Source organism: Alligator sinensis, unplaced genomic scaffold, assembly GCF_000455745.1.
Source record: "Alligator sinensis unplaced genomic scaffold, ASM45574v1 scaffold453_1, whole genome shotgun sequence".
NCBI lineage: Eukaryota > Metazoa > Chordata > Crocodylia > Alligatoridae > Alligator > Alligator sinensis.
Window position 1 is genome coordinate 940029 of NW_005842485.1, and position 13418 is coordinate 953446.

At 63.1% G+C, this 13418-nt stretch overlaps 3 protein-coding genes across 3 annotated transcripts in view; 2 read left to right on the plus strand and 1 right to left on the minus strand.

Moving 5' to 3' along the window:
* Nucleotides 1-1840: 1840 nt before the first annotated feature.
* Nucleotides 1841-10541, minus strand: FAM178B (family with sequence similarity 178 member B). Its single transcript, XM_025212809.1, is given in 17 exon segments — nucleotides 1841-2375; nucleotides 2378-2725; nucleotides 2877-2954; nucleotides 3282-3380; nucleotides 3563-3653; nucleotides 4804-4901; nucleotides 5083-5259; nucleotides 5840-5927; nucleotides 6838-6986; nucleotides 6988-7152; nucleotides 7329-7434; nucleotides 8539-8697; nucleotides 8838-8945; nucleotides 9027-9082; nucleotides 9222-9487; nucleotides 9627-9696; nucleotides 9809-10541. Coding segments are annotated over 17 exon segments (2505 nt in total). The 5' UTR covers nucleotides 10157-10541; the 3' UTR covers nucleotides 1841-2276.
* A 126-nt stretch (nucleotides 10542-10667) lies between these two features.
* LOC102374004 (cytochrome c oxidase subunit 5B, mitochondrial) lies at nucleotides 10668-11629 on the plus strand. Its single transcript, XM_006031181.3, has 4 exons — nucleotides 10668-10854; nucleotides 10954-11024; nucleotides 11128-11227; nucleotides 11422-11629. The coding sequence occupies exons 1-4, from the start codon at nucleotides 10746-10748 to the stop codon at nucleotides 11532-11534; spliced, it is 393 nt and encodes a 130-aa protein (XP_006031243.1). The 5' UTR covers nucleotides 10668-10745; the 3' UTR covers nucleotides 11535-11629.
* A 541-nt stretch (nucleotides 11630-12170) lies between these two features.
* Nucleotides 12171-13418, plus strand: part of PURB (purine rich element binding protein B) — a 2702-nt gene continuing 1454 nt past the window's right edge. Inside the window, exon 1 of the mRNA XM_006031220.3 lies at nucleotides 12171-12185. Within this exon, the coding sequence (XP_006031282.1) occupies nucleotides 12171-12185 (15 nt within the window). The remainder of the gene's footprint in view (nucleotides 12186-13418) is intronic.

The window sequence follows — 13418 nt, forward strand, 5'->3', positions numbered from 1 at the left end:
CCCCGCGGTCGCGATCCGACGGCCGCCGTGTGTATGCGTCCCGCCCCCTACATGCCTCAGTTTCCCTGTCCCTAGCCGTGCTCCCAGGGGGCCTGACCCTGACCCGCCGCCCCGGACTCCTCGGTTCTCTCCTGCGTGCGCCGAGCTCCGCTACCCTGGGACTGGAGGGGGCAGCACTCGGGCAGGGAAACTGAGGCACCAAGGAAAGCAGGGTCCTAGGAACCGGCTGCAGCCGGACACCCCAGGGCCCTGCCTGAACCCAGGCGTCCGGGGCCGCCCTCGCCTTGCCCTTCCACGGAAGCGCACCCAGGCATGCGGGCTCCCATCTCCTTCCCAACGCCCAGCTCCCAGCTGGTGATTACCGGCCCAGTAAGTGCTGGTGCTGTTTCCCTCCCTGGCTCCCTGTCCCCCATGCCCAGCTCTGGGCAGGGAACCCGGGCTTGGGGCTCATTGCTTCTACTTCACGGTACCAGAGCTGTGGGTGAAGCCAGGCATCCGGGTCCCCAGCAGCTTCTAGAGACACCACTAGACCCTGCTCCCCACACCTGAAGGGGAACGGACCCCATCCGGCCCAGGGTCCTTCAAGATGACAGTGGCAAGAACTGATACCCCCTCACCCTCCTACCCCCAGGCCCCTGCTCTGCTCCCATGCCTCACTGCATGCCTCAGCTTCCCCTGTGATGGGTCCTGGGCCCTCTGGTGCCTGCCCCCGGCCCCGCCAGCCTAGCGACCCGGAAGGGGAATTGAAGCACAGGAGCAGAACCCAAGTCCCCTAGTGGACTCCAAGATGAACATGAGTCGGCAGTGTGACGAAGCCATCAGAAAAGCCAATGGCACTTTATTGTGCATCAGCAGATGCATGACGAATAGGTCCAAGGAGGAGATACTTCCCCTCTATCGGGCGCTGGTCAGACCGCAGTTGGAGTACTGCGTGCAATTCTGGGCACCGCACTTCAAGAAGGATGTGGATAACCTGGAGAGGGTCCAGAGAAGGGCCACTCGTATGGTTAAGGGCCTGCAGACCAAGCCCTACGAGGAGACTAGAGCACCTGGACCTCTTCAGCCTCCGCAAGAGAAGGTTGAGAGGCGACCTTGCGGCTGCCTATAAGGTCATCACGGGGGCACAGAAGGGAATTGGTGAGGATTTATTCACCAAGGCGCTCCTGGGGGTTACAAGAAATAATGGCCACAAGCTAGCAGAGAGCAGATTTAGACTGGACATTAGGAAGAACTTCTTCACAGTTAGAGTGGCCAAAGTCTGGAACGGGCTCCCAAGGGAGGTGGTGCTCTCCCCTACCCTGGGGGTCTTCAAGAGGAGGTTGGATATGCATCTAGCTGGGGTCATCTAGCCCCAGCACTCTTCCCTGCCTATGCAGGGGGTCGGACTCGATGATCTATTGAGGTCCCTTCCGACCCTAACATCTATGAATCTATAAGTGTCCCCAGCAGCACCCAGAGCCCCTCAGCAACCTCCTCCCCTGCAGGAGCCCCCAGTGAGGGGGCAGGGTCCACCCCATTATAGCTGGGCATGGATGGGGTCCAGAGTTCACGGTGACACTTAGACCCAAAAGGTCACTGAGACACCACAGAGCCTCACAAGTGCACCACCACTGTCCCACAGCTGGATGACATCAAAGTAGTGACATCATGCTCCCCAATGATGTCACAGGGGGCCAAGGGCGGGGGGGGGGGGGCGGTGGGGGGGGGCTGCAGGGGGCGGGTGTCGCTCCTTGGTGCAAGGGCTCCTGGGTTCCTTGCCCTGGCACCACTGCCCCAGTGCTGGCACCACCCGGAGAGGTGCGAGGGCATGTAACCTAGGAGTCTGGGGGTTCATGGGGGTTGGGAGGGGCTGGCACAGGGGGCAAGGGCTGGGCAGTACCTTCATTAACCCCCTCTTTGCCAGTGCCAGGGCAGGCACTGAGAAGGGCATGGATATCACAGGCCCCCAACATTGTCCTGGCAACAGTGTTTATTGATCCCTGTGACAACACCCTAGATACAGCAACACCACAGCAACCGAACGGGGATGAGGGGGCTGCTGGATTTCAGGTGAGGGGCATAGCCAGCTGCCCCCTCCAGGCACCAGGTACTGCCCTACAGCAACACAGCTATGACTCCATCCAGTGTAGGTAGTGCAGCTCCTGGGGGCACAGACACCGGGACACCTGGCCATCTGGGTTCCTTTCCTGGCTCTGCTGCTGCCCCCCACCCCCACCCTGCCAACTCCCCAGGACCGGAACCAGCTTGGGTGCAGCTGTGACCTCATCAGCAGCTCCTCAATTATATCTCATGGGGCTGGGGTGGGGGGGCTGGATTGCAGCCCCCATCTGGGAGCCAGCTGTGCCCCCTATGCCCATCTGGAGACACTTGGGGGGTGAGTGGGGGAGCCCAGATGGCTGGGTAGCAGCAGCAGCTGGATGGCATGGAGAGGGGGCACTAGCTGGGTGCCAAGACTCCAGAGTTCTTTCCCAGTTCCCATGGTGCCACCACCGCCCTGCCCACCTGCCATGGAGGGGCTATGCCAGCAATGCAAGGGCCCTGTGCCTGCCCTGGTGCCAGTCAGCACCCTAACCTGGGATGGGCACTGGGTCAGTGTTGCCTGCCACTTGACGTAGGTGTAGGTGACGAGACACTTGAGCTGGGTGACAAAGAGCAGGCCAGGACCTTCAGGCAGGCCAGAGCCCAGGTGCCGCTGCAGCTGGGCACACAGCTCCTGCCACAGACACTGTGGGGCAGAAGAGGGGCATCAGGGGGTGCCAAGGCTGCTCTGCCAAGCAATGCCAGCCTGGGGCCGGGGGGGGGGGAGAAGTTGTGCGCCCAGGCACATGAAGCACCCAGCATGTCTCCGAGCATGTGTGGAGTATGTACCCACTCACCTTGTGCTCCGGAGATGAGCACTCGGTGCCCATGGCCGTGTCAGCCAGGCTCAGGAGGCTGTAGCACAGATAGCAAGCCTCCGGGTGGAGAGGGGGCAGGGGTCAGCCATGGTGCCTGGGCTGGGGGGCACAGCCACTGACTGCCTCCTCAGAGAAGGGAAATTGAGACAGGGAGCAGCCACCCGACCCCTGAGAAATCTCCCAATCTGCCATGCTTTTAAAGCCACAGCACCCTTCCCCTGCACACCCAGCCCCCATGCCAGGCGCTGTATGTCGGTGCCTGCCCGAAGATTTCTCAGATGACTGGAGAGCACTGGTGCCAGGATGCGGGAGGGCTATGGCTGGGCCCCTGGCTCCTGTAGGATGGCGGGGCAGGGAGGGCTGTAGGGGATGCCCCACTCTCACCTCCCAGTCCAGGCCAGGACTCCAGGGCCCTGGAGGTGGCAGGTGGCACCTGAGGGCAGCCGGCTTCATGAGGGCCAGGAGGCAGCACAGCTGGCGCAGCTGGGAAGGCATGGGGAGGGGAAGCACAAGGTGAGCAGGCAGCTAATCCCCCAGGCCCAGCCCCACTCTTAGCCAGTTCCCTAGACCCAGCCCCACTTCTACCCACAAACCCCCAGGCCTGTTCCTGTTCCTAACCACAATCCCCCAGGTCGTGACACCCCAGGCCTGGCCTTACCACTCACCTGTCCCTCCTTGGTGGAGGGCACCACGGTCCCATCAGGCATCCCCAGGAGCCGGGAGATGAGACAGAGGCTCAAGTGCTGGCGCAGCTGCCTGGGAGGAGGAGTTGCATCAGCCAGGCTGGGGGCAGAGCCAGGCACCCCCAGTCCGTGCCTAAATTTCCCTGTTCTGTGCCAGGCCGGGCCCAGCAGGGACCAGGCACCCGCCTCTTTGTGCATGTGCAACCAGGTGGAATAAGGGAGTTAGTGCACAGCCAGACAGCCCTCCTGAGCCTGGCACAGTGCCCGCTCTGCCTCCTGCCTGCGGCCCTGGAGGGAACCCAGGCATCCTAGCAGGAGATCCCATCCAGGCAGCCACAGGGAGAGGAGGGACTTGGGCACACAGGGGGGCACCGCTGCCTGGCACCAGGGCTGGGAGGGCCTGGGGGCAGGCGCAGAACCAACCAGGCTCCCCACGTGGCACTGGCAGCAGGGACATGCTGGTGCTCGCCTTGCCCGGGGCTGGGCCCCACCCCTCAGCATGTCTGGGCTCAGTCTCACTCTTACCCACAATTCCCTGATCTCAGTTCTGCTTACACAGAAGCGCCAGGTCCAGCTCTGCTCTTACCCACAATCCCCCAGGCCTGGCCCTGCTCTCACCCAGAACCCCCTGGGCTCCAATCCTGCTCTAACCCAGGCAGAATCCCTCAGGCCTGGCCCCGCTCTTATCCACAATCCCCTGGGGCTCTGCCCTGCTACGCATTACCCCAAGGCCCTTGGGGTAGCCAACCCTACTCTGTAATCCCCCAGGGTCAATGCTACCAGCCCTGTTACCCAGAATCCCCCAAGCCCTGACCACACTTACCCAACAACCCAGGGCCCTACCCTGCTCTCCATCCCCCCATGAGGCAGGGGCAGCGGTGGGGGCAGGGGCGGAAGCCTGAGAGGAAGCCAGGGCTGTATCAGTGCTGGGCTTCCTTCCCTGGGACTTGAAATCCCAGCCACAGCCTAAGGATGTCGTGTTCTCCTCCCCCCCCCCCGCCTGCCCACCCACCACATCCTGCCTGGCTGCGGAAGGAAGGAAGCTGCGGGTTCAAAGCTGTGGGCATGAAATCAGCATGACCCTGGTGTGTCAGCACAGACCCCATACTAGCACATTACCTGTGCGTGAACACAGCCACACATGTTGTGTGGTTAGCATAACACTATTTCTAGCAGTTTGCAACTGTGGAAGGAGCACCCACCTGTACCACACAGGCACCTACCTGCCCCTGGCCGTGGTATCTGGGAGCAGCCGAACCACGGTCACCAGGTTGTGATGGTGCTGTGAGACATGGGCCAGGGCCCCGCACAGTGCCGGGAGCTGTGGGGGAGGTGGCAATGGGCTGTGAGGGGGGCACAGCTGTGCCCCCCTCACCCCCCGGAGATGCCCTGGGGGCAGGCCAATAACCTCGGGGGAGCAGATGGCACTGATGTGTCAGGGCTGGGAGACCCTCTTGCCCCCCACAGTTGGTGGAGAACCCAGGTGTCTGGGCAGCGCCCACCTGGTGGTGCCAGTTGTCCATGCCGTCAAGAAGAGCACAGAGTAACTGCTGCAGGTCAGGGCAGGGCTGGTACCGCAGTGGGTGCACCAGGCTGAGGCGGCAAAGTAGGGCCACCAGGGCCCTGCGCTGCCTGTCTGGGTAACACCCGGGCCGCACCAGCACGCACAGTGTCAGGTACTGCAGGGGGGGTGGACTCAGCTGGGGTCTTACCCACAATCCCCCTGGCCTGGCTCTGCTCTTACCCACAATCCCCTGGGCCCAGCTCTTTTTTTTTTCCTTTTTAACCAAGAACCCCCTGGGCCCAGGCCCACTCTTAGGCAAAATCTCTCAAGTCTGGCCATGCTTATCCACATTCCCCTGGTCCCACTCTCACCCACAATCCCCCTGATCTAGCCCTGCTCCTGCTCCTACCCACAATCCCCCAGTCATGCTCCTGCTCTTACCCACAATCCCCTGGGCCCAGCCCCACTCTCATCCACAATCCCTTGGTCCCAACCCCCGCTCCCACCCACAGTCCCCTGGGCCTGGCCCCGTTCTTACCCACATTCCCCCAGCCCCTGGGGCAGGTCTACTTGGCCTTGCCCCCCTGGTCCCCACCTGGGCAACATGCCCTCCTTGGTGCCAGGATCCAGCCCAGCCCCCCTAACCTGGTTAGCCACACAGAGCTAACTCCAGGGTCACAAACGGAGAAGTGAGCAGAGCGGGGGAGCAAGACCTGATTCCAGCCCCCCTCCCCCTCACCCCCAGTGGCTCCTACCTTGTAGATGTCACTGAGCTGCGCCCCCAGCACGCCTGTAGAGTAGGCTGTGCCCTCGGTGCCTTCCAGCGCCAGTGACGGGGGGCAGCTGTGGAGACAGGGTAGGTCAGAGGGCACAGCCCAGCCTCCCTGGTCCCCCCCTAGCCCTAAGAGACATCAGCAGATTAAGATTTATTGGGACCCTGGGCAAAGAGAAATTTGGAAGCCACCCACAGGGAAGGCCCCCAATCTGCAGTACTGTACCTGTACCCAGCCCCACACCTGTACCAGGGCTGAGGCAGGCAGCTCACAGCCCACTGCGAGCTGCCCAGCCCCTCCTTCCCATGGAGGCGGAGGATGCAGGTACCTGGCGCTGCAGGTAGACTTGGGAGACCACAAGGGTGCGGCTCTCCCCACCCATGGCCTGACAGAGCTGGCAGGGGGCCCCAGTCAGTCGAGGTTTCCCCGAGAAAAAGCAGCAGTAGCAGGGAGTTGGAGCCAGCCTGGGGGCACAGGGGGGCAGTGTCCACTGGGAATCCCCTGCCCCCAGCTTCTGGGAATGGCAGCACGCTGCCCAGGCACCTTCTGCAGCAGCGAGCACACCCGTGCCAGAAGGGTGGAGAGGGGTGGGGGCACTGGAGCAGAGTGGAGAGCTCCCCATGCTGCCCAAGTTCACCTGTTTCCCCAAGGATTTACTCTCTTCTCCTCCTCCAAGCTCACACTATTGCCCCCACTCCGGCCACACCCCCACGGTGGAAAGCAGCCTTCACATCCTCACACCCTGCCACACTGACAACAAGATTCAGAAAACTCCAGGCCTGCTTATTCCTCCCGGAGCCTAGCACGACAATTGGGATCCCAGCTGAAGCACACACACGGACATGCACACACACACTGGCATTACAGATTTTTCCCAGGGGGTCCTTGACTGGCAGGGGCCCTCAGGGTCATGCATTAACCTGCCCCTGCTAAGAGAAAACCCAGGCATCCGGAGCACCCCCGTACCTGCCAGGCCTCACCTGGGGGCAGGGGGCAGCAGCTCCAGGGGCAGCAGGCTGAGGGTGGCCTGGTGGGCACCCAGGCGCTGCAGTGCCTGCCCCACCTCACCCAGTGATGGGCACCACAGCTCTGTAGGGGGGAAGAGAAGGCATGAGATGGGCAGGGTCCCTCATGCCCCTGCCGTGAGCACTAGGCCCAGCCATGGCAGGGGAAATAGGCAAAGCCATCCACCCTCCCCCATGCCTGCACTGACCAGGTGCATCAATCTGCTGCATGCTGATCTCCCACAGGGCCTGGAAGGCACTAGGGGCAGCACCTGCAGGCTGCGATGCCAGCTGAGGGGGGCAGAGATCAGAGAGCACATGGCTGCCTCCAGTAACTTCCCATAGCCCTGGCTATGTCCTGGTATGGGCAGCCACTGACCACCCCCGGCTCCCCCCTCACAGAACCCACCCTGTGGTTCCTCTCCCATATCCTGGCCTGTGTGCCTGCTCTATGTGCCCAGACTTACCTGGAAGAGCCAGTGCAGGACAGGTGGGGGGCAGGCCAGCACATCGCGGTACAGCAGAGTGAGCAGCCCAGTGCGCACAAAGGTGACCTGCCCAGCTGGCGTGGCACTGCCCAGGCAGGAAGAGGTTAGGGGGGGGCAGGCCTTGTGCCATCCCCCACAATGCCCAGGGCCACCCCCCCCCAACTCCTGGTATCCCTGGGGGGCAGGGATCCAGCCCAGCAGGATTGGGACCCATGGTGGGGGGGCAGCATTACTATATATAGTGCAGGCCCGAGGCGGTCCCAGCTGCTCACATACAAAGGGCACAGAGGGTGGGAGGAGAACACAGAGCCTTTGTGCCGAGACACGCACACGGCCACGTGGAAGGCGTGCCCTCATGCACATGCACACGCTGTCCCCGACCATGTGCCCCACGCACACATGCCTCTGTGCATGTCACCTTGCGCACACAGTCACATGGCCCTGTGCAACGTGCATGTGCAGCCGTGTTTCACCTGAGTCTGGACATGTATCTGCATGCAACGTGTGCAGGCTTCCAGGTGCAACAGGCAAATCCATGTGATGTGCATTCATGGGTGGCGCATGCAATGCAAGCACCCCTAGACATACAGACTCATGTAACACATAGTCACACATGCCCAGACACATGCAACACACACATGCTTCTGGGCAATGCACAAATCCATATGCCATGCACATAAGCCCAGGCGACACGCATGCAATATACACTCCCGCAGCCATCCACCCAGGGACGTGTTGCAGCAGGCAACACCCATACCACACACATGCTCAGACCTGCAGCCACATGCAACATACAGGCAACGCAGACATGCATCCCCAGGAGTTCGGCCCATGTAGTCACGTGTGAAAACTACCTGCCCCCACAGACAAGCCTGTATATGCAACACATGAACACATGAGTGTGCCATCTCGGACCTCCTGGGCTGAGTTGGTGTCTGATACTCCCCCTATCAAAGGGCCCATTGTCCTGGGGTTGGGGTGGGAGCAGGTGGGGGCATGGAGGAGGGGCCCTGCCCCATCAAGGGTCCCTTTGTTCTACCCTGGGATGGGACAAGAGGAGCTAAATACAGGCAGCTGATGGGGCAGTTACAGGCTCAGGCCGGTTCAACAGGGCAGCTTCCCTGCCATGGGCCAGTTACAGGCCAGGGGTTAGTTTCCAGGGGACAGAAGCGAAAAAGGGAGTACTCACTTGAGAAAAGCAGCCTCAAGAGGGCTCTGGGGTGCCAGGCCATGGACACACACAGCTGGGAGGGACGCAGGGGTAGGCATGGCCTCCCCAAAGATGCCCTCCCCAGGGGGAAAGTCTGGCAGCTCACTGGTGCCCAGTGCAAAGCGCTCCAGAAACAGCCTGCAGCAGGCACAAGCATCTCAGTGCCAGCCTGGGGGCCCCCCTACTGCCCATGCCTGGTGGGGATCTAAGCCAGGCTGTCAGACAGGGCTTAGGAGGTAAACTGGGGGGGGGGAGGAGCCATGTGTGCAATGTCCCACCTGTGCTCCTCGGGCATTGGTGTGTCATCGGGTGAATCTTCGGAGCTGTCATCGGGCAGTGTTGGCAGCCCCTCGCCCACCAAGCACCAGGCCCTGGGCATGGCAGCACTGAGCATAGGGCGGCGCAAGGGCCGATGCTCCAAAGCCACTCCCGTGGCCATGCCCCAGCGTACATTCCCCATATCTCACCTTCTCTCCTGCAGCAGTGCTGCCAGACTGTTGACATCAGGATCTGGCTGCAGGCCCTGTTTGGTGGAGGCAGGTATCATTCTGGGGGCACTGTGCCCCCCCACCCCTCAAGGCAGCGCTGGACACTTCCTGGGGGCAGGAATGTGCCCAGCAATACGCATCAACCCCTTAGCGATGCCCCGACCTGACACTCACCATGCCAGGCTCCGGGGGGATCCGTGTTGCTCCCCCCAGCAGCTGCGCCAGGGGCAACAGCTCTTCCTCATCGTCCTGCTTCTCCCCAGATCCAGCCGTATCCTGGCTGGGGGACACCATACCAGCCTGGCAAAGGAAGTCCAGCTGCACAGGGCTCCAGTCAGCTGGGAAGGCCTCATCAGGGCTGGTGTTGGTGCCCTGTGGCAGATGTGGCATCCTCTTGGACTTCCGGTGGGGGGCCCTGGAGCCGCGCCGGTGCCTGGAGGCTTCAGAGGGCAGGAGGACAGTCACTGGATGGCTCCTGCTCTCCTCAGCAGAGCCTGGTGCTGTGCCAGGGGGTAGGAGTAATGGGGGCAGAGAGGGGTGATGCCCGACAGGGTTGGACCTGGAGCGGTCTGGTGTTACCTGCTCGGCATGGGGCAAGGCCCAGGCTGCTCCGGGCTCTACTGCCTCTAGGTCGCTGGCTCCTGCCATCCTGTGGGCCCAGTAGGGTCAGGTGGGCACAAGGGGGGCTGTCTCTATTTGCCCCGAAGGGAGCTGATCTACCCCAGGACTGTCCCTACTTGCCCCAGGGGCAAAGGGCTCACCTGGGCAGGCGGGGAGGCCGGGCCGGGGTCCCCGAGCAGAGCGTAGGGGCGGCCGACACGCAGGCGCTTGGCGAGGCGCAGCTGGCGGTAGCGCTGCAGGCTGTCCTGAAAGCGGCGGCTGAAGAGGCCCGTGCTGGGCGCCCGCAGCGAGGACAGTGGGATCTGGTACCAGCGCAGGCCCCCCAGGATGGGCGGCTCTGGGGTGGGCGCTGGGGCCACCACCGCCTGCTGGGCCATGGTGCCAGGGAGAAGAACTGGGGCCTGGAGCGGGGAGAAACAGTGTCTTGGCACTTGATGCAAGGGGTGAAGCCTCCAGGATGGCTTCTTTCTGGGAGCTGGGGCCTGCATGGGGAAGCACTCGCTGTGACCACACCGCTATCCCCGTGAGGTCACACGATGCCCCCGTGACGTCACACGTGGCAAGGCAGTAGGGTTTAGTGGTCAGAGCAGGGAGTGCTTGGAGCCGGACGCCCGGGTGCCATCCCCAGCTGGGGGTCGGCGCCCCACGACCTCTGCCCTTGTGGGCGGCGCCAAAACCCCACCGCTCCCGCTGCCACGTGCTCCGCGCCTTCCGAATCCCAACCGCCGCCTGGCCAACGCTCCCCTCCGCGCGACGCCCAATCAGCGACCGCGCCAGCCGGACCAATCAGAGGCCGCACCTGCCCCGTCAAAAGCACCCAATCAGAGCACGGCAGGGCGGGCCTCTGGAAACCCACCCCCGGCCAGCAGGTGGCAGTCGCCGGCAGAAACCCAAGGTCACCCCCTCGCCGGGCTCACGGAGACCCCGCCCCCGTCTACCCCCAGCCTCTCCGACCACGTGGCGCGGAGCGGCCAATTCCCGCCGGGCGCTTCGGCGGAAGTGCCGCCCCGCTTCCGGCGCCGTCCCCGGAAGTAGCCGCAGTCCTCAAGCGGCCTGGTGTAGTCTCTGCTGGACGTTATGGCAGCCCGGTTTCTGCGCGCATACGGCGCCCTCCGCGCCCTGGGCGCCCGTCACCCGCCCGCGCTCGTTCTGCGCCTTGCTGCGCCTGCCCGCACCGCCGCCGGAGGTGAGGGGGGCCAGGGAGCGTGGAGGACACGGGCGTCCGGGACAAGGGCGGGGGGCGGGCCTGGCTGACTGACGCGGTGGTTCCCTGCCCGCCCTGTAGGCGTCCCCACCGACGAGGAGCAGGCAACCGGGCTGGAGCGGAAGGTGCTGGAGGCTGTCAAGCAGGGCACGGTGAGCACGGGGGGCGGGGACTGGGACCAGGCATGGGGGGCTGTAGGTGGGGGGGCTCTGGGGGCCCTGGTAGGTGCTGATGCCCTCGCCTTCCTCTCTTCAGGACCCGTACAGCATGTTCCCACCCAAGAGCCAGGGGGGGACCCGGGAGCACCCCAACCTGGTGCCATCTGTCAATGAAAAGCGGCTTGTCGGCTGCATCTGTGAGTGTCTGGGCAGGTGTGGTGGGGGCATGCTAGGGGAAGAGCCTGGGGTGGAGGTGAAAACAAGGGCTCTGCTGGAGCTGGGGGTTAGGGGGCAGAAGTAGCCCCTTGTCCTGCTCTGTCTCACCCCTAGCAGCTGAGGGTGGGAGGGGAAATGTTCTGGCTGTGACCCTGACCTCACTCTCTCCTGGCAGGTGAAGAGGACAACAGTGCCATCATCTGGTTCTGGCTGCACAAAGGTGAGCCACAGCGCTGCCCATCCTGTGGGGCCTACTACAAGCTGGTGCCTCATGAGGTGCCCCATTGAGCTCCTTGCCCTGCCCTGCCCTGCCCTGCTCTGCTCTGCTCTACTTGCCCCCATGTTTGATTCTGGGAGAACAATAAAGTTGTGACTGTCTCCTATTTTGCATTGTATTCTTCACTGCCTGGGGCCAAAGGATGAAGGTGTATCAGCCTTCTCTGGAGTCGTGCCCCTACGCTCACTGCACCTCAGGAGAGCCTCAGCCTGGGCCGGAGAGCCTGGATTTGTGTTACGTTGGGGGAGCAGTGCAGAGGACTGGCCCTATGTGGTGTGGGGCTGCTGGGAGTAGTAGCAGCCTGGGATGAGCCAGCAGTCCCAGCCCAGCATGGCACGGGTTACTGCCCTGGAAAGGGGAACAAGGTTCCAGGTATGACGGGGAGGGAGAGCTTGGCTTCTACCCAAGGCCTGTGCATGTTGCCTGGGGGGCTGGGTTCTTGTTATGTAGGGGGGAGGAGATGCCCCCCAGACGCGGTGGTAGGGAGAGCTCAACCTGCCTTCAAACTTTGGGGATAGCACGGGTGGCACTGCTTGTATTAACCTCCAGAGGGCAGCAAAGACTGGCGGGAAGGGAGGGGGGTGGCTGCCCTGCATTAACCACTTGCATGCCAGCCCTGCCTGTCCAGGCCCAAGCCCCCAAGAATCATGCCCATTGCCCAGGTACTTGAGTTCCATACTCTCCTGCACCCTCTGCTGCCACTGGGGGCCAAATCTGGGGAAAATGCAGCTACCTCTGGGGAGGAGCAGATGCCCAAGTAGGACAGCCTGGCTTGGTAGCATTTCATGGGTAAGCCACCAGCCTGGCCCTTGTGGGTGACACAAGAGGGAAGGTGCCAGGGGAAACTGAGGCAGGGAGCTGGGCTGGGCCACACCCAAGCTTTCCCAGCCCAGAGGAGCTTTTGGGGGCTGTGGAGAGAAGCTACCTGCCCCCCACATCAGTTCTGGCTGGGGCTGAAAGGGGTTAATGAGTAAAGGGAATAAACAGGCTGCATGGGGGGGAGGGAGAACAGGAATTTTCCTGCAAACTTCATTGGAAGCAGCATTGGGCCTATAATGCTTCAGAGTGATTGGCACCCTAAGATTCATCTGGGTACCCTTGTACTGGTGGTAATGCTGCCCTGGGGGATATGGGGCCCTGTGAGCAGCAAGGGCCATGATGCTGAGCTAGACCAAGACCTGTGGGTTTGCTCCCCGCTTCAACAAGCAGATGCCAGGCCTCCGGAGTGCTGGAGGGCAAACAGGTGGCCATGGATTCCCCCCACCCCATGCTGGATGCCAGGGATTTCCAGACCCGCCTGCTGCTTCTGGCACCTGTCCCGCCGATCTCCGGCATTACCCACAATCCCCCACACGGTGCCCCCACCCCATGTACCCACAGACCAGCTGCTCCCGAAGCCCCCTGAAACTGGCGGGCGCGGGCAGGGAGGGCCGCCCTAGCTGTCCCGGGGGCGGGGTCTGCTGGGGAAGGGGAGGGGCAAGGAGCCGATGGGCGGGGCTCGGGCCTGAGTGACAGCGCAGGGAGAGCCTTGGGCGGGGTCCAGCTGATTGACAGCCATGGAGGCGTGGCTAGCGGGGGGCTCCTGCGACTGTTGTGGGCGTGTCTAGAGGCGGGACCAGGCTCACAGCCGCGCCCCTCTGCCTTGAGCGGGGCCAGCCTGGTGACATCACCGGGGGCGTGGCCAAACTGGGTGCCAGCCCTAGGGCGTACCTCCCCCTCTCGTGGGCGGGGCCAGCCTCGCTTCCACCCCAGGGGTTGTGGCCTGCTTTGCCTCCGCCCCTAGGAGGTGCATCAGTCTCCCGCCTGGTGACATCACGGGCAGGGGGGCGGGGCACGCCTGGCGGCCACCCCTTGGGGGCAGCTATCCCGTGGGCGGAGCCAGCCTCGCTCTCGGG